The following is a 19,697-nucleotide window of genomic DNA, read 5'->3' on the forward strand; positions in this document are numbered from 1 at the left end:
TGACACGGGAAAAACATGCAAATTCCATGCAGGAAGGCCCCTACCGGCTGCTGGGCTCAAACCCAGAACCTTCTTTCTGTGAGACGGCAGTGCTAACCACTACACCACCGTGCTGCCCAAATACTGTTGCAAATACTGGTCTGGGATTTAAATTTGTGTATTCCAGGACTGTTCAGTTGGCTTCCAGAAAAACTGGTTTCAGCTGAGAGCACAGACAAGCAAAAACATGAAGGTGACTCAGAGAGTATTTCTCTGTATTAGAAACCAGTGAGGAGAACACAATGCACTTGTGTTCTCTCTTAGTGTTGCTCAGGATTTTGTTCTGTAACGTTGCAGTGAGAGTTTAATTGGCAGAGAGTACTCAAAAATGGTGGGATTTGTAAATATTGCACACACACACACCTTGAATATGGCCTCCAAATGACTCTTCTCAGTGATTTTTGATGTGTTCTTCTGTGGGCTATGAACAAATAAAACACTTGTTAAAAGTTTAACATGGACTAAAAATCATATTCATAACTACAAACACAAACCAGTGAATACACAGATATTTGAGAGATGTTTGATTAAGTGAGAGTGTGAGTGATAAAACTCTGCACTCACATTAAACTACACTGACCTCAGATCAGGAGCACAGTCTGTGTCTCTGAACCCTATGGGAAGCTCTATTGACCAGTCACTCTTCATGGACACACAGCTGGGTTCAGGTGAATCTGATCTCTTACCCTGAATCAGACTAAACACACACAACCACTGCATCATTATTACTGTTCTGCAGCAAAACTGAATAATTTAACTGTTGTTAAAATCTGATGATATTCCGCATTAACACTGATACAATTCTTTAGCCTTCATCGGGGCGGACTTACCATTAGGCAAACCAAGGCGGTTGCCTAGGGCCCCCAAAATTTGGGGGCCCCTAACAGTCAGCCCCGTCACGGTAAACACCAAACAATATGTATGTAATCTTAATTTGTCTCTGATATTAAGTAGTCAATGATATAAATGGAAAAACACACCAAAATAGCATCAGAATATCAAATTCATGTGTATATAGTATTTGTCCCAGCACACACACACACCCTGGTTGTTTTACTTTGGACTAGTCCATGATCTGACGATGTAGACAGGTGTGCGACGGAAATTCAAACCAAAGCAGAGGGAACTGTGAACAAGATGAAGCGCAGTTATGAGAGTGATTGCGCTAAACGAAAAAAAGGGCACAAAGCAAAAAGAATGCAGCTGCACTTCTGAAACTAACTAAAGTGGAGACAATGTCATATTAAGCGATGATCTGGCACTGTGGCCAGCAACATTGTCAGACTCAGAGAGGTGTTCAATTGTCCAAAAAGGTCCAGTACAAATACGAGGAGTAGATTTTCCCAAAAACAAGTAGGACTTTCTTTCTCATATGATTATGAACAATGGACATTTGGAGATTAAAGACTTTTCAGTAATGTACTGGCTGAAACCTTTAAAAACTCATCCCTCTCTCTTTATCTACCCTCCCTCTCTCTCTCACACACACAAACACACACTCTCTCTCTCTCTCTCTCTCTCTCGTACATTTATCTTGCCATCAGTCTTATCCCATTGAAATGTAGAGGTTTCAATAGAGTAATATCCATTTGTGTTGTAGTTCTGATAGCAGTAAGGTCATTTTGTATCTCTGGTAATGTGTATCTGGTAATATGTATCCATTTGTGTTCTACTTCTGATAAGAATAAGATCATTTTATATCTGGTAATATGTATCTGTGGAGTAAAAATAATAATTGGATTTCAGATATCCTTGTTTTATTAAAATATGGAGATTGACTCTTAAAATTGGTGCGCGCTCTCTCTACTGTTTCTTCTTCTGTTTGCCTTGTCACTCTCTCTCTTTCTGGTTTGATCTGAGCAATAAACACTGTCAGAATTTTGGCAAATGCTGGAGTAATCTCAAACCTGTTTCACTGTGGAGCTTATTTGGGGCACACTGTTAGTGGCAGTTTGCTATCTTTTTTTCTGAATTTACAGCAAGGAGATATGGCATGTGCCAAGTAGGGATGACCATTATTCTGTATGTGTGTTTCAAGACTGACTTTTGAGGGCCCCATGCCTGTATTTCGCCTAGGGCCCTAAAATGGCTAGAACCGCCCCTGGCCTTCATCAAATCAAATCAAATCAAGTTTATTTGTACAGCGCTTTTAACAATAAACATTGTCGCAAAGCAGCTTTACAGAATTTGAACGACTTAAAACATGAGCTAATTTTATCCCTAATCTATCCCTAATCTATCCCCAATGAGCAAGCCTGTGGCGACGGTGGCAAGGAAAAACTCCCTCAGACGACATGAGGAAGAAACCTCGAGAGGAACCAGACTCAAAAGGGAACCCATCCTCATTTGGGCAACAACAGACAGCCTGACTATAATATTAACAGTTTTAACAGGTATAACCCTCAACTGTCCTCATGGGGCCGTCCTTCACAGGAGTGGGGCGATAAAACTCCGACCAGACACAGGGCACCAGGATGGATCAAGCAGGTCCGAGGGGCAGAAGAGGCCAGCATCTCAATCCCAGGATCAACATGTAACTCAGAGGGACAGATGGGGGGGAAGAGAGAGAGAGAAAGAAAACACATGTTGGCCTTCATACTTTATCCAGCTACAGGGACAACTTGGGGTTAGACGTGTTGCTCAGTAGATTAATGTCACTAATCATCAACTGCTTTTTGAACTTAGTTGTCCAAAGCTGCTGAACCAAACTCTTCACTAATCACTTTTCACAGAAACACATCAGTGTTCAGAATCTGATCTGTTTAGTGTTGGTGAATGTGAGAATATTTGTGAGAATATGAGTGTTTCCATTTCTGTGGATGTTTTGGCTGCCGCTTCTCACTGGAGCTTTTTATTTTTATTTTCCCCCGTTTTTCGTTTTGTGCTTGTATGGTTTGATGTTTGTTCTTTGTTTGAATGTTTTGTCTACTGGTTGTGGTGTAGCTCCGGACCCAGTTTTGGGCATTGGTTTCCTTCAGGCTTTGGTCCACCATGGGTGATGCCTGTGCTCCTTGCTATAGACTGCAGTGAGCTTGTTGCTCTCTTTAACATCATGGTTGTCCAGCACTCTGTGCGGCGGTGCTTCTGTACTTGGTGCGGTGTTCTGAGCGATGTTCCCTGGTGGCATTGCAGTGTCTGTGCAGGCAGTGTGGGACATACCCTCGTGCACCTTTTGGTGGGACTGTGAGCAGCTATGCCACTGGAACTACATCCTGACTCTCTTTTGTTGGGCTTTGTCATTGTAAAGCAAGCTTGGTGTGATCAAGGCACTATATAAGTACTACTACTACTACTACTAATTATTATTATTATTATTATTATTATTATTACAACCCCGATTCCAAAAAAGTTGGGACAAGGTACAAATTGTAAATAAAAACGGAATGCAATGATGTGGAAGTTTCAAAATTCCATATTTTATTCAGAATAGAATATAGATGACATATCAAATGTTTAAACTGAGAAAATGTATCATTTAAAGAGAAAAAAATTAGGTGATTTTAAATTTCATGACAACAACACATCTCAAAAAAGTTGGGACAAGGCCATGTTTACCACTGTGAGACATCCTCTTTTCTCTTTACAACAGTCTGTAAACGTCTGGGGACTGAGGAGACAAGTTGCTCAAGTTTAGGGATAGGAATGTTAACCCATTCTTGTCTAATGTAGGATTCTAGTTGCTCAACTGTCTTAGGTCTTTTTTGTTGTATTTTCTGTTTTATGATGCGCCAAATATTTTCTATGGGTGAAAGATCTGGACTGCAGGCTGGCCAGTTCAGTACCCAGACCCTTCTTCGACGCAGCCATGATGCTGTAATTGATGCAGTATGTGGTATGGCATTGTCATGTTGGAAAATGCAAGGTCTTCCCTGAAAGAGACGTCATCTGGATGGGAGCATATGTTGCTCTAGAACCTGGATATACCTTTCAGCACTGATGGTGTCTTTCCAGATGTGTAAGCTGTCCATGCCACACACATTAATGCAACCCCATACCATCAGAGATGCAGGCTTCTGAACTGAGCACTGATAACAACTTGGGTCGTCCTTCTCCTCTTTAGTTCGAATGACACGGCGTCCCTGATTTCCATAAAGAACTTCAAATTTTGATTCCTCTGACTACAAAACAGGTTTCCACTTTGCCACAGTCCATTTTAAATGAGCCTTGGCCCAGAGAAGACGTCTGCGCTTCTGGATCATGTTTAGATACGGCTTCTTCTTTGAACTATAGAGTTTTAGCTGGCAACGGCAGATGGCACGGTGAATTGTGTTCACAGATAATGTTCTCTGGAAATATTCCTGAGCCCATTTTGTGATTTCCAATACAGAAGCATGCCTGTATGTGATGCAGTGCCATCTAAGGGCCCAAAGATCACAGGCACCCAGTATGGTTTTCCGGCCTTGACCCTTACGCACAGAGATTCTTCCAGATTCTCTGAATCTTTTGATGATATTATGCACTGTAGATGATGATATGTTCAAACTCTTTGCAATTTTACACTGTCGAACTCCTTTCTGATATTGCTCCACTATTTGTTGGCGCAGAATTAGGGGGATTGGTGATCCTCTTCCCATCTTTACTTCTGAGAGCCGCTGCCACTCCAAGATGTTCTTTTTATACCCAGTCATGTTAATGACCTATTGCCAATTGACCAAATGAGTTGCAATTTGGTCCTCCAGCTGTTCCTTTTTTGTACCTTAAACTTTTCCAGCCTCTTATTGCCCCGTCCCAACTTTTTTGAGATGTGTTGCTGTCATGAAATTTCAAATGAGCCAATATTTGGCATGAAATTTCAAAATGTCTCACTTTCAACATTTGATATGTTGTCTATGTTCTATTGCGAATATAATATCAGTTTTTGAGATTTTGTAAATTATTGCATTCCGTTTTTATTTACAATTTGTACTTTGTCCCAACTTTTTTGGAATCAGGGTTGTATTATTATTATTATTATCTCATCTCATCTCATTATCTCTAGCCGCTTTATCCTGTTCTACAGGGTCGCAGGCAAGCTGGAGCCTATCCCAGCTGACTACGGGCGAAAGGCGGGGTACACCCTGGACAAGTCGCCAGGTCATCACAGGGCTGACACATAGACACAGACAACCATTCACACTCACATTCACACCTACGGTCAATTTAGAGTCACCAGTTAACCTAACCTGCATGTCTTTGGACTGTGGGGGAAACCGGAGCACCCAGAGGAAACCCACGCGGACACGGGGAGAACATGCAAACTCCACACAGAAAGGCCCTCGCCGGCCCTGGGGCTCGAACCCAGGACCTTCTTGCTGTGAGGCGACAGCGCTAACCACTACACCACCGTGCCGCCCTATTATTATTATTATTATTGATATCAAGATGGCTCCCACTGTGGCTGATATGTCTGTGTACCCCTCCTGTAACTAAATTTAATCTGCACTGATCATATATGACAGAGAAACATAGATGAAGCTCAGTAAACAACCTCAGGATATTATCCTTAACTTGCCCAATCTGGACTATTCTATCCGCCGGGACTCCTGCAGGCCAGGCCCGCTTGCAGCGGAGTTGAGTGAACAATGTATCATGTATACAGCAACATGGGGGGGGGGCATACAAGGCTATATCTCACCCTCGTTTTGGACAGTCAGACCACATCTCCATGTTCCTCTACCCAGCATACAGACAGCTCCTCAAACAAGCAGCCACTGCAAGAAAAACTCTTAAAGTATGGATAGAAGAATCTGAACAGGAGCTTCACGACTGCTTTCAGTGCACTCAGTGGAATGTTTTTAAGACTGTTGCTATGAATGAGGACAGCACTGTCAACCTGGAGGTAGACAATTCAGTAGTTTCCAACTACATAAGCACCTGCACTGACTTCATTGTGCTCCACAAACATATCTTGCCATATCCAAATACTAAACCTTGGATTAACTCAGAAGTTTGGTCCACACTTCATGCTTGCTCCAAGGCATATGCCTCAGGCAATGCCAATGACTACAAAAAATTGAGATACAACCTATATAAAGCCATAAGGGAAGCCAAGAATAAATACAGACTGAAACTGGAGGGCCACTACACTATTGCTGATACCCAGTGCATGTGGCAGGGATGGGAAAATATCACAGGCTACAGAGACAAAAGTAGAGGGTTGACCACTGACAGCCACTTCTCACCAGATAAGTTCAATGAATTCTATGCCCACTTTGAGGCTTACAACACCGAGTCAGTGGGCAGTGTTCATCACCACCATTCACAGTATCATCTGCTGGTGTGGAGAAGTCTCTATGGAGGACAAACCCTTGGAAGGAAGCCGGCCCAGATAATATTGTGGGACATGCACTCAAAATCTATGCTCCAGGGCTTGCTGATGTTCTGGCTGGCATATTTAACCCATCCCTATGGTGCCACAATCCCCACCTGCTACAAAGCAACCACCATCATACCACTGCTGAAAAAGGGCTAAGCTAACTACCAACCCATTGCAATGACTCAAATAGTGATGAAATGCTTTGAGAGAATCATCATAAGCCACATTCAGACATTCACACCTGACACAATAGACCCCCTACACTTTGCATACAGACAAAACAGGTCGACAGAGGACGCAGTCAGCACAACATTGCATACAGTTCTCACACACTTTGAGAACAAGAACTGCTATGTCCAAAGACTGTTTATTGACTATAGCTCAGCTTTCAACACTGTGATACCAACAAGGCTCACCAACAAGCTCTGGACTCTCGGTGTGCCACCAATTCTCTGCAACTGGGTCCTGGGCTTTTTAACAGGTGGACCCCAGTCAGTCAGACTGGGGAACAAGATTTCCTAAACAATAACCACAAATACAGGAACCCCACAAGGCTGTGTTCTGAGTCTCATACTGTACACACTCTTCACTCATCACTGTCTCATTACCCTTAACACCAGCATTATTAAATTTGCAGACAACATCACAGTCATTGGACTGATTTCTGGGGAAGACAAGTCAGTGTACAGGAGGAAGGTGTCGAGCCTTGTGAAGTGGTGTCAGGAAAGTAATCTCTCTTTTAACATCAGCAAAACGAAGGAGATGATCATTGACACACAGAGGAAGAGAGTACAGCACCCACCACTGCATATTAGAGAGACTGAGGTGGAGACAGTTGCCACATTTAAATTCCTCACTGAGGAGCTCACATGGACCCACATCATCACAGACCCGGCGAGAAAAGCTCAACAGCATCTGTATGTCCTGAGAACGCTGAGGAACTTTGGCATGCCAAGCACTATTCTCAGCAACTTCTACAGATGTACAATTGAGAGCATCCTCACCCACGCCATCACAGTCTGGTATGGGAGCAGTACAGCGCAGGACCACAAGACTCTACAGCAGGTGGTAAAATCAGCAGAAAAGCATTACTGGAACAGCACTCCCTGCACTGGAAGACCATTATAGCATCAGAGTTATCAGGAGGCCTGTTAACATTATCAAGGACACTACCCACCCACAACACAAACTATTCATGCTGCTGCCATCAGGGAGATGCTAGAGGAGCATTGCAGCCAGAACAAAATAGGATAAAAGATAGTTTCTTCCACATGCCATCAGGCTTGTGAATGAAACTCAGCCACTGCCCCTCTCCCTTCAGTTTGCATTGAACTACCTAATTATTTGCACTGGCACTTTACACTTTGCTACATCTTTTTTTTATACTACTTTATATCCTTGTTTTTAAATTATCTATTCATTCATGTCCAGGTAATGTTGCTGGAGGACTCACAGAATAAAAATTTCACTGGAGTGTGTGACACTATTTCTAGTACATATGACAATAAAATTGAATTGAATTGAACTGAAGATAATTTGTGTGTTTCACTGAGTCACACCCTTCACTCACCTCTTGTCTTTCTTTATGTCCTGTTCCCCAGAAATGTTCATTTTGGAGGTCAGGTCTCGTCCTTCAGATTACACTTGTAAACCTAGAGAGAGAGAGAGAGAGAGAGATTTCACTCCATCACAGGTGTGTTAAATCTAAGTCTGTATCATCACACGGTTCACTCATGTAGCAGAAGGACGCTGGTATACATGAAGACAGACATTCAGGCAGGAATCAGGATCAGCACTTTTAATTTTCTGCAATGTAGCAAGAGAGGGCACATAAGTCACACACACACAGGCACTGGCGCGGTCTCCCCCCCGCACAGAAGCTCATCTCATCTCATCTCATTATCTCTAGCCGCTTTATCCTGTTCTACAGGGTCGCAGGCAAGCTGGAGCCTATCCCAGCTGACTACGGGCGAAAGGCGGGGTACACCCTGGACAAGTCGCCAGGTCATCACAGGGCTGACACATAGACACAGACAACCATTCACACTCACATTCACACCTACGGTCAATTTAGAGTCACCAGTTAACCTAACCTGCATGTCTTTGGACTGTGGGGGAAACCGGAGCACCCGGAGGAAACCCACGCGGACACGGGGAAAACATGCAAACTCCACACAGAAAGGCCCTCGCCGGCCACGGGGCTCGAACCCGGACCTTCTTGCTGTGAGGCGACAGCGCTAACCACTACACCACCGTGCCGCCGAGCACAGAAGCTGTTCCCTTTTTTTTGTGTGTGTGTACTCAATACATTAACATTTTTCACAGTAAAGTAAACGTGTTGAATAACATACACAGTGTTATAACAAATACAGAATTACAACAACACTGGGTAAGTATAAATTGCATCAAATTAAACTGAAGAATCACTGTTTCACTTTCTGAATCCACAAAAAAAAAAAAATTCTCAGAAATGAAATTTGCAGGAGAAAAGTATATTTTAGACTGCTAATATCATATTTAAAGCACCCTAGTTTCATTTAAAGTGCAACAGAGTACATTAGAACAGTGTTTTTCAATCTTTTTTGAGCCATGGCATATTTTTTTACATTGAAAAAAATCCAATAGCACACCACCAACCAAAAATATTATAAAATGACACTTTTTAGCCTAATAATGACAATATGGTCCCTTAATTTATTTACACTCAGTGTGAAACCTGGGCCTTTTTAGATGAACACAAAACTGATAACCTGGGAGGAATTGAAGACAGACACACATGAAGCTCTTCATCAACAGCTCTCAGTCTCTCTCTGTTTTTAGTTTTTATAGCAGTCGAAAAGCTCAGCTCACACAGATATGTCGTGGAAAATGGGAGTAATGTTGAAATAGCTTTGTTTGACAGCATGGGGAACTCCTTTGCAGCAGTCAGCCAAAAACTGTCCAAAGGTAGGTCAGCAAAGCTTAGCTTTAAACCACGATCTTGTCTCTGTTCAGTTAGTTCCTCTTGCTCCTGTAAAGTCATGTCCTTCCCAGCAACTGATGCTGAGCTATATGGGTCCCTAACCCAGTCAAGGGATTCAGTGAAGACTGAAAAAAAATAAAATGAAAGCTTCTCCTCGAGAGTTTTCAAATGTTCACCTACTATCTCACACAGAGCAGCAATGTTGATGTTTTGCCATGTCTTGGTGAGTGGGAACATGTCAAGGTTGGCACGTTCCACATGCTGTTGCCAGAGCTTCACCTTCGAACGGAATCCATTTATTTTATCTGTGCTTGTAAGCAGGTTTTCATTTCAGCCTTGCATTCGTGTGTTCAGACCATTCAGATGATGAAATATATCTGCCAGGTATGCCAGCTTCGCACACCACTCATCACTTGCAAGCAGCTTTGCGTAATCGGTCTTCTCATTTGTTAGAAACACTTTAAGTTCCTCCCACAGCTCATACACATGGGTCAGCACCTTGCCACGCGACAACCATCGGACCTCTGTATGGAGCAATAAGGTTGTATGATCCGCTCCCATTTCCTCACACGATGCAAATATGTGACTTTTCACAGGCCGTGTCTTTACAAAGTTTACCATGTGCACCACATCATCCAACACAGAAACAAGGTCTGCTGGTAAAGTCTTGGAAACGAGAGCCTCGTGGTGCAAAAAACAGTGCAAAACAACAACATCTGGGTTCCCTTCCTTCACCCTGCTAACGAAGCCTTTGGTGCGCCCAACCATGGCTGCGGCTCCATCAGTGCAAACAGTTGTGCAGTTTTCCCATGTAAGTCCTCCTTGGTCAAGATATTCCGATGTGACCTGAAAAATTTCCTCTCCCGTTGTTTTTTTGTGGCAGTGCCTTGCAAAATAGGAAGTTTTCTCTAATGGCATCTTCATCCACAAAACATACATTGGTCAAGAGTTGAGCGTGTCCACGAATATCCATAGACTCAGCAAGTTGCAAAGCAAATTTCCTACTGATGCATATCTTTTCCAAAACAACAATTTTTGATGTCTGCAGACATGTCATCAATTCGTCTGGCAATTGTGTTATCTGAGAGAGGGACTTTAGCGATTTCTTTTACTGCATCAGAGCCGAGCATCTCCTTAACAATGGCTTTGCAGGCAGGTAGTATTAATGACTCTGCCACAGAGTGCACCTTTTTAGATTTAACAACAAGTTCAGCAATGTGGTAGCTAGCTTTGAGGGCTCGCCCATTCACCTTTGTGTTTTTTCTCATTAAAGTTGCCTGCTTCTCTGTGTTTTCATGCAGGCGAACAAAATAGTCAGCATGCTTGTTTTGAAGCATTGGGTGTTTTGTTTGGAGATGGCGTTTAAGCTTACTTGGGACCATGGCACTGTTGGCTAGCTTTTCGCCACACACCAGGCACAATGGAGTCAGTGTCATCGCATCCCCGGTGAAAGTAAATCCTAATGAAAGATAGCTTTCGCTGTACTGCCTTGAGTTCACCGTCTTTATTTTCTTTTGATTCCCTCCCATACTAGAGCCTTCATCAGGGTCTGAATTTTGTCCCGGGCCCTGTTCAGAGTTTGGATTATTCCTTTTCAAAAACTTCTCCATGTCTACCTGTCTCATGCATCACTACAGCTACGTCACGTCTCCTGTCTCAGAGTATTAAGGCAATTATGCTGGATGTGCTGGATGTCGCTCTCTTTCTTTTCTCGTAATTATGAGATATGGTGTCTATTTTTTTTATCCAGTGAATGCAATGCGCTTCTGTACCAAGTAATGACCAATTAAGGAAATTGGATAATTTTCCACGGCACACCTTAGAATATCTCATGCAGGGCCGGAGTGGGCCCCTTTTTCAGCACGGGAGTTTCATGCCCAAACCCGGCCCACTTTTTCCATGGAGAAGGACTTTTAATAAATGAAACAGCAGCGAGCTCTTACAATGCCTTTTTACTGATTATAGTTCAGGCATACATTGGTAAGTTAACAGAAAGCACTTCACTTAAACAATATGTTTAATTCAAATTTAAATCAGATAAATATTTAAAAGGTAAAAAATGTGATAAAGATGAAAACGTATTTGCCTTTGTACAGGAGCAATAATTTGTAATTAAAATAATTTGAAATTAAAATTGCATTTTTCTTTCCAATGCTCTATTGTTATTGTTTAGATTTACACTAAACTCTTAAGTAGCTTGACTACATGCATATTTAGTAGGCTACCTACAGCATCAGAGGCCTCCTAAGCAGTGCATTGGTTTCTGCAACTTTATTAATAATGGTGTCATTGTCTATAGACATGAGAATTTCCTTCTCTGTGTACATTAACATGAAGGCCTCCAAGACTTCCTGAGACAGTGAGCTTCGTCGCCTATTTTTCATGCATTTTAATGCAGAGAAGCTCCGCTTGCATGCAACCTGAGTGCTTGAAAGGGTCAACAGAAACTTATATGCCAGCCCAATTACATGGTAAGCATCTGTAAGGAGGTTATACTGTGAGAGGATCAGATAAACATAGATGGCACAGTTTTTGCAAGAAGAGCAGGTCCTACTCTCAAGTTCAAACACTGGCTCCACATAGGACAGCCCACTATCCTCCTCAATTGTCTGTGTCACCTCTCTTCCTGTCCTGACAATGTAATCCTCCAGAGGAGACTTTTTCAAGGCTATTTGTCTCCATTTGTTAAAATAAATGAGGCTATCGTGCTGACATCTTTCTGAATGTCTGAACAATTTAACATATATTTATCTCTCTATGTTATCTTTTACATTACAAATAACTATCTCAGTTTAAATAAATAACTGTTAGACCATCCTCTACCTGTCCCTTCAGTAGTCATGGCCTCCTCGGGATCATCCGTAGTGTCAGAAGGGGTTTGCTGCTCCGACACTATAAAAACATTCCATTAATGAGATGCTATTTAATGGGAAATTTGGTCTCTGCATTTATTCCAATCGTGAATTAGTGAAATGCACACAGTGAATACACAGTGAGGTGAAATATACACTAAATTATACCTCTAAATTATGTTTATTATTGTCAGCTTGAAACTGGATATTTGTGATTAATGGTGTATATTGGGCTCTACAAAATAAACTATGTTAAATTGACATTGCAAACATTGCGCAATAGTCTTACACTGACAGTAGGCTACAAAATTATTTTCATATCTCTCTTTACCGGCTGCACCTGAGGTCTGTCCTCTGGAAAACAAGTCTGTTAATTTCGCACATTTGGCAGCATCTTCTTCCAGCGCCTTTCTTCTTTTTGTCCTGGCCTTTTCAGCTCCACCTGGCCTCTTCCTGCCATCCATCACCACTGACTGACACTTCGCGCTATTCTGTTGCTACCGTATATTTAATTTTACCGCTCCAAAAAAGACGACTCATGGGCCCAACCAACTTACACATTTGGGAGAGGAGAATTCATCATCAGATGGTAGAACCCATCTAATCTGCTGTGCTGTCAGATGAATGGAGAATGAATGCAAGAAGAAGATTAGATAAGTGTCAAAATTATTTTTTCCATCCAACCGGCCCAAATTTGAGATTGACATGAGCCGGCCCCTCATGGTGGTGTAGTGGTTAGCACTGTCACCTCACAGCAAGAAGGTCCGGGTTCGAGCCCTGTGGCCGGTGAGGGTCTTTCTGTGCAGAGTTTGCATGTTCTCCCCGTGTCCGCGTGGGTTTCCTCCGGGTGCTCCGGTTTCCCCCACAGTCCAAAGACATGCAGGTTAGGTTAACTGGTGACTCTAAATTGACCGTAGGTGTGAATGGTTGTCTGTGTCTATGTGTCAGCCCTGTGATGACCTGGCGACTTGTCCAGGGTGTACCCCGCCTTTCGCCCGTAGTCAGCTGGGATAGGCTCCAGCTTGCCTGCGACCCTGTAGAACAGGATAAAGCAGCTAGAGATAATGAGATGAGATGAGATTTACTCAGCTACATACTCCCCCCGAACTTCTCAAAACAGTACAATAGATCAATAGATGACCAACAGGTAATCTGAACCACTAATTTCACATACAGCACATCTCTACGGTACATGCGACACAAATGTCTCCCAACCAAAAGGGAAAGTGAAACAAAGAACCTGGCCAGACTCCTAATCTCCACTTGCTAAAGAAAGTGCCTTATACACGATCTCACACTGATGACTGAATAACTGTTACCTTGTATGTATTTGGTCACACTGAAAACATTTTGACAACACATTCTCTACACTGAAACTATTTCTCTGACCTAACAACCTTCATGAATAAAGTCTTGGCAACCTCACAGACTAAAGTGCCTGCTTGCTTGTTTTTCTGAGTCATGTTTTGAATTAACCTGTTAACTGGCTTCACTATCCTCCCTACTCTTGTCCTAATGAGGGCAACTGACTGACCTGGTGATACCCTGACATTGTCCATGATAACACTGTTGGTTTCATCTTTGTCTGCTACACTCCCTGAATGGCTGACACTTGGATTTGACCTGACTATGGTGTTCCCCAAATCTGCCACGCTCCTCCTGTCTTCGTCCGGTCCAACTTCATCCATCTCAGCTCTAACATTCCCACTGGCAGAAGAGTTTGGCTCCACAACATCAAGGGGATCTGGTAAAGGTCCATTTGTCACATGTTCAGTCACATGAGAGCCTGCCATGGAAGTTGTCTTGGCTACCCAGCTGGCAGTGCATTCCAAACAGTCAAATTCTGACCCTTCAACCATGAGGCTCTCCTTCCCTTCACTGTTCTGTTGATTTGACTCAGATCCACCATCAAAAGAGGACAACTCCTCCACCTGGTCCACCTCAACTGGCAAGAAGCTGGCCTGCAAAAGCAGGTTTCTATGCACAACTCTCTCCTGGCCAGTGCCTGGGTGTCTGATGCGATAGGTGTGGCACCTCAGATCTCTGGAGAGAACCATATAGTATAGACTCCCACCAGTCTGCTAGTTTCCTGCAGCCCCGTACACACCTGTTAGCCAAAAGGACCCAATCTCCCTCTTCGATGTCTGCACCTTTGATCCCTCTGTTGTACAGATCTGCCTGGCACTGCTGACTGAGATTTGTGTTGACTTCAGCTGCAGCTAGAGTTTCTCTGAGGTCATCGCTCATCCTCCTGACATAGCTATCATAGTCTGTGATGTCATCGTCTTTTTGGATGTTGTGAAACATAACATCCACTGGCAGTCGTGGGACCTGACCATACATCAAATAAAATGATGCATAACCAGTCGACTCATGAACTGTACAGTTATAAGCAAAGGTCAATGTCTGCAGCATTAGATTAGATTAGATTAGATTAGATTAGATTAGATTAGATTAGATTAGATTAGATTAGATTAGATTAGATTAGATTAGATTATTGATCCCTTTGGGAGGGTTCCCTCAGGGAAATTAAGATTCCAGCAGCATCATTACAGGATAAACAGAGAATAGAAAATAGAGAAAAAAACTTCTAGATAAATTAAATTAAGTATTTACATATAGAAATATAAAAAGAATAAGATATGGGGAAGAGAGGAAGGGGGTGAGGAGGAGGAAGGAAAAAAGGGGGCATCTGTGGCCATCTCTGCTTGTCTCTGGGTGGTAATGATCTGATCATGTTGCCTAAAGTTCTGTTGAACCTCTCACAGCTCCCATTGCCCATTGGGTGATATGAAGTCGTTCTGGACTTTTCCACACCAGCTATCTGCAGCAATTCCTGAATCAGCTGACTCTCAACGTTCGCACCCTGGTCTGAATGGATCCTCTGAGGAAATCCATACACACAGAAGTAGCAATCCCATAACTGACATGCAACCTGCTTTGCTGACTGATCAGGGCACTTAAAGGTATGGGCCATTTTGGTGAAATGGTCGGTCACCACCAACACATCCAAACTCTTCCCTTTGGAATCTTCTGCCGACCAGAAATCCAGACAAACCAACTCCAAGGGGCTTATGTTCTTGATACTCTCAAGCTTGGCTCGCCTCTCGGGCTCCAGTGTCTTACTGACCATGCAGCGCTTACAGCACTTGACATATTCTCTGATGTCATGCTCCAAGTTTACCCAGAAGAATCTCTGTCTAGCCAGATGCAAGGTCCGGCTCTGACCTTGATGGCCTGCTTTGTCGTGGACTCCCTGCAGAACATGACTGACCAAAGAGGTGGGAGAAATGTACTGGTGGTGCTTCCTTCTGGTTAGCGGGTCTTTAGAAACCCTGTACAAGATACCATCCAGCATTTTTAGTTTGCACCACTGTTTCAGGGTCTTTAGCACTCTTGATGACAGTCCCGTTCGCTCCCTTCTTGACGGCCGTCTACCATGGTCAACAAATGTGATGACCTGTGACAGTGTAACATCTTTTCTTTGCTCGTCCTCGAGCTCTTGGAGTGAGAAGGCAGGTAGAGCATTCTGACCTGATGGGACTAGGTTTTGCAGGTCTTGAGAGAGCCAAGAGATCACCCTTTGCTTGGAACCATGATCCCACTCAACATGACTATCTAAGACTGCAGACACCTCATGACAGTTGAAGGAGCTGTGCTCCAAGTTATTGAGCACAGGGTGCTGCTCAACAGCCTGATGGTTTGCACTGGCTCTGAACATCTCTTGTACAGCATCTTCCTGGACTCGCTCTGACTCATCCAACAGCTCTACATACGGCTCCCTCATAAGTCTTTGGTAAACATGGCTTTGGATGAAGGGCCTCCTGCTCAAACCATCAGCAGCAATGTTCTTACTGCCAAGTATGTACTTAATGCTGAAGTCATATGGTGACAACTTGGCTACCCACCTCTGCTCACATGCGTCGAGTTTGGGCTTAATGAGGATGTACAGTGGGGAAAATAATTATTTGATCCCCTGCTGATTTTGTGTGTTTGCCTGGTTACAAAGAAATGAGCAGTCTATAATTTTTATGGTACTTTTATTTTAGCAGATAGAGACAGAATATGGCGGGACGGTGGTGTAGTGGTTAGCACTGTCGCCTCACAGCAAGAAGGTCCGGGTTCGAGCCCCGTGGCTGGCGAGGGCCTTTCTGTGCAGAGTTTGCATGTTCTCCCCGTGTCTGCGTGGGTTTCCTCCGGGTGCTCCGGTTTCCCCCACAGTCCAAAGACATGCAGGTTAGGTTAACTGGTGACTTTAATTGACCGTAGGTGTGAATGTGAGTGTGAATGATTGTCTGTGTCTATGTGTCAGCCCTGTGATGACCTGGCGACTTGTCCAGGGTGTACCCCGCCTTTCACCCGTAGTCAGCTGGGATAGGCTCCAGCTTGCCTGCGACCCTGTAGAACAGGATAAAGTGGCTAGAGATAATGAGATGAGAATGAGATTAGATGAGACAGAATATCAACAAAAAAGTCCAGAAAAAACACATTATATAAAGGTTATAAATTCATTTGCATTTGATCGAATGAAATAAGTATTTGATCCCCTACCAAACCAGCAAGAATTCTGGCTCCCACTGACTGGTTACTGTATGTGCCCATGAGGCACACAGATTAGTCTGTCACTTTAAGAAAGTACTCCTAATTTCTACTCATTATGGTTATAAAAGTCACCTGTCAACAGAATCAACCTGTTTCAACCTCTCCACCACCATGGGCAAGACCAAAGAACCTTCAAAGGACACCAGGGACAAGACTGTAGACCTGCACAAGGCTGGAATGGCCTACAAGACCATCAGCAAGAACCTTGGTGAGAAGGAGACAACTGTTAGTGCAATTATTAGAAAATGGAAGAAATACAAAATGACCATCAATTGCCCTCGACCTGGAGCTCCATGCAAGATCTTGCCTCGTGGGGTAAAGATGATCATGAGAATGAATGAACCCTTTATTGTCACTAGTCAGTGCCAGCAAAGGGTGAGGGATCAGCCCAGAACTACACGGGAGGAGTTTGTTAATGATCTCAAGGCAGCTGGGACCATATTCACCAAGAAAACCATTGGTAACATACTATGCCATAATGGATTGAAATCCTGCAGTGCCCGCAAGGTCCCTCTGCTCAAGAAGGCACATGTACAGGCCCGTCTGAATTTTGCCAGTGAGCACCTAAATGATTCAGAGAAGCCTTGGAAGAAGGTGATGTGGTCAGATGAGACCAAAATTGAACTCTTTGGCATCAACTCAACTTGTCATGTTTGGAGGGAGAGAAATGCTGAATACAATCCCAAGAACACCATCCCCACCATCAAGCGCGGAGGTGGAAACATTATGCTTTGGGGGTGTTTCTCTGCTAAGGGTACAGGACAACTTCACTGCATTAAGGGGCTGATGGATGGGGCCATGCACCATAAGATCTTGGAAGAGAACCTCCTTCCCTCAGTCAGAGCACTGAAAATGGGTCGTGGATGGGGCTTCCAGCATGACAGCGACCCAAAACATACGGCCAAGGCAACAAAGGAGTGGCTCAAGAAGAAGCACATTAAAGTCATGGCAAGGCCTAGCCAGTCTGCAGACCTTAACCCTATAGAAAATTTGTGGAGGGAGCTGAAACTTTGTGTTGCCAAGTGACAGCCTCGAAATCTTCAGAATTTGGAGAGGATCTGTAAAGAGGAGTGGACCAAAATCCCTCCTGAGATGTGTGCAAACCTGGTGACCAACTGCAAGAAATGTCCAACTTCTGTGCTTGCCAAAAAGGGTTTCTCCACCAAGTACTAAGTCATGTTTTGCTTAGGGACCAAATACTTATTTCACTCGATCAAATACAAATGAATTTATAACATTTATATGTGTTTTTTTTTCCTGGACTTTTTTGTTGATATTCTGTCTATTTGTTAAAATAAAAGTGCCATAAAAATTATAGACCACTCATTTCTTTGTAACCGCCCTTAGCAAAAAGTAGTATACTTAAAGTTCATTTTATTAAGTATGCTTCAGTATGAGTAGAAGTATAGCAAGTATACTACAGACCATGTACTTTTAGTGTACTAGAAAGTATACAAATTTAATACTTTTTCGGACTAAATTGGAACATTTCAAGTTTATAAAAGTATACTTTAAAGTTCATTTTAAGTTTGCAAAAGTACACTCATCTATATACTATCAATGTACTTGGTATATCCCTTTTGCATGCTTAAAGTATACCACAAGTACACTTATCGATATACTTCTTTTGGGCTTTTTTCACCTTTAATGGATAGGACAGTGTAGAGACAGGAAATGAGCAGGAGAGGGATCAGGAAATTACCTGGGGTTGGAATCGAACCCAGGTCCCCAGATTTATGGTATGGCACTTTAGTTGACTGAGCCACAACACCCCTTAGTTACATACTTCAAGTCCCTATTTTTAGTTTATTATTGTATACTTTAAGTATACTGTTATAAACGTTGGTTATTTCACTAGTTTACTTGTTATGCTTTAAGTTTGCTTGGCATATTACTTGTAGCTTACGATTTATATACTGGAAATATACTCCTTAATGTATTCTTAAAGTTTACTCATACTGTATGTACACAAGAGTGTGATGCATTTACAAAATCACAAGACAGAATGTTGAAAACAAGTTTGATATATTTTCAAACATTTCAAAAACAAAGATGTATGAAATCAAGTCCTTCCTTACTGGAGAAATTGATCAATAAAGTCAAGTCAAAAGTTTTTCTGTTTTTGTGTATGATTTTAAGGTACATAAAGATAATGCAATTGAGCACACATACTATATACTGTAAAGTTTTAAACTCCAGCATTATATTATATTAATATATAAATTAAATGTTAAGCATGAGTCAATGACTTGACCTTATTATGCACTTGGAGCAAGATATACTAAGTATTAGTACTTTGTGGCAGAAAAACGTGAAAAGTATACTAAAGTATACGTTTTAGTATTAAAGTATAAGTCTAAGTATTAATGTACTTAGTCTTAGACTTTTATTTATACTTTTCAGTATAAGCCAAGTATACTTCACTATACTATTCTTAAGTATATAAAATATAGTTTATAAAAAGTCAACTTCAAGTATACTTCTGCAGTTTTAGTAAAAAATAAGTATACTCATAGTACACTTGAATAAACTTCTTTTTGCTAAGGGCGGGCAAACGTACAAAATCAGCAGGGGATCAAATAATTATTTTCCCCACTGTAGGTTAGGGGATTGTTGTCCATCCAAACTGTGAAGGTGTGTCCTTTCAGTCAATGACTAAATTTGTCACAGATGGACCACTTCAGCACCAAAAACACTAGCCGGTGCACAGGGTAGTTGCTTTGAGCATGGGTCAGTGCCTTGCTGGCAAAAGCGATAGGGCGTGCTTTGCTCTCACCCTCTTGAAGCTGAGATAACACTGCTCCCAAGCCATCTTGGGAGGCATCAGTTGACAGAATGAAAAGTTGCCTGAAATCAGGGTGTGCCAGTACAACTGACTCCAGGAGCCCTTAGCAAAAAGTAGTATACTTAAAGTTCATTTTGTAAAGTATTCTGAAGTGTAAGTATA

General features: G+C 42.5%; 1 protein-coding gene across 6 annotated transcripts in view; it reads right to left on the reverse strand.

Annotated features, from left to right (window-relative positions):
- LOC132887207 (NACHT, LRR and PYD domains-containing protein 4-like) overlaps window positions 1-19,697 on the reverse strand; it is a 45,159-nt gene that overhangs the window by 16,228 nt on the left and 9,234 nt on the right. For 2 of the 6 annotated variants that reach the window (XM_060922676.1, XM_060922673.1), the window contains exons 3-5: window positions 7,905-7,986; window positions 620-736; window positions 403-460 (exon numbers count right to left, since the gene is read on the reverse strand). In XM_060922676.1, the coding sequence (XP_060778659.1) occupies window positions 403-460; window positions 620-736; window positions 7,905-7,945 (216 nt within the window). In that variant the 5' untranslated portion in view covers window positions 7,946-7,986. Of the gene's footprint in view, window positions 1-402; window positions 461-619; window positions 737-1,082; window positions 1,166-5,653; window positions 5,730-7,904; window positions 7,987-12,119; window positions 12,189-14,255; window positions 14,480-19,697 lie in introns of those variants that run through there. The other 4 variants (XM_060922677.1, XM_060922675.1, XM_060922674.1 and 1 more) reach the window with 4 other exon arrangements.

The sequence above is a fragment of the Neoarius graeffei genome, chromosome 5, assembly GCF_027579695.1.
Source record: "Neoarius graeffei isolate fNeoGra1 chromosome 5, fNeoGra1.pri, whole genome shotgun sequence".
In the NCBI taxonomy this organism is placed as follows: domain Eukaryota; kingdom Metazoa; phylum Chordata; class Actinopteri; order Siluriformes; family Ariidae; genus Neoarius; species Neoarius graeffei.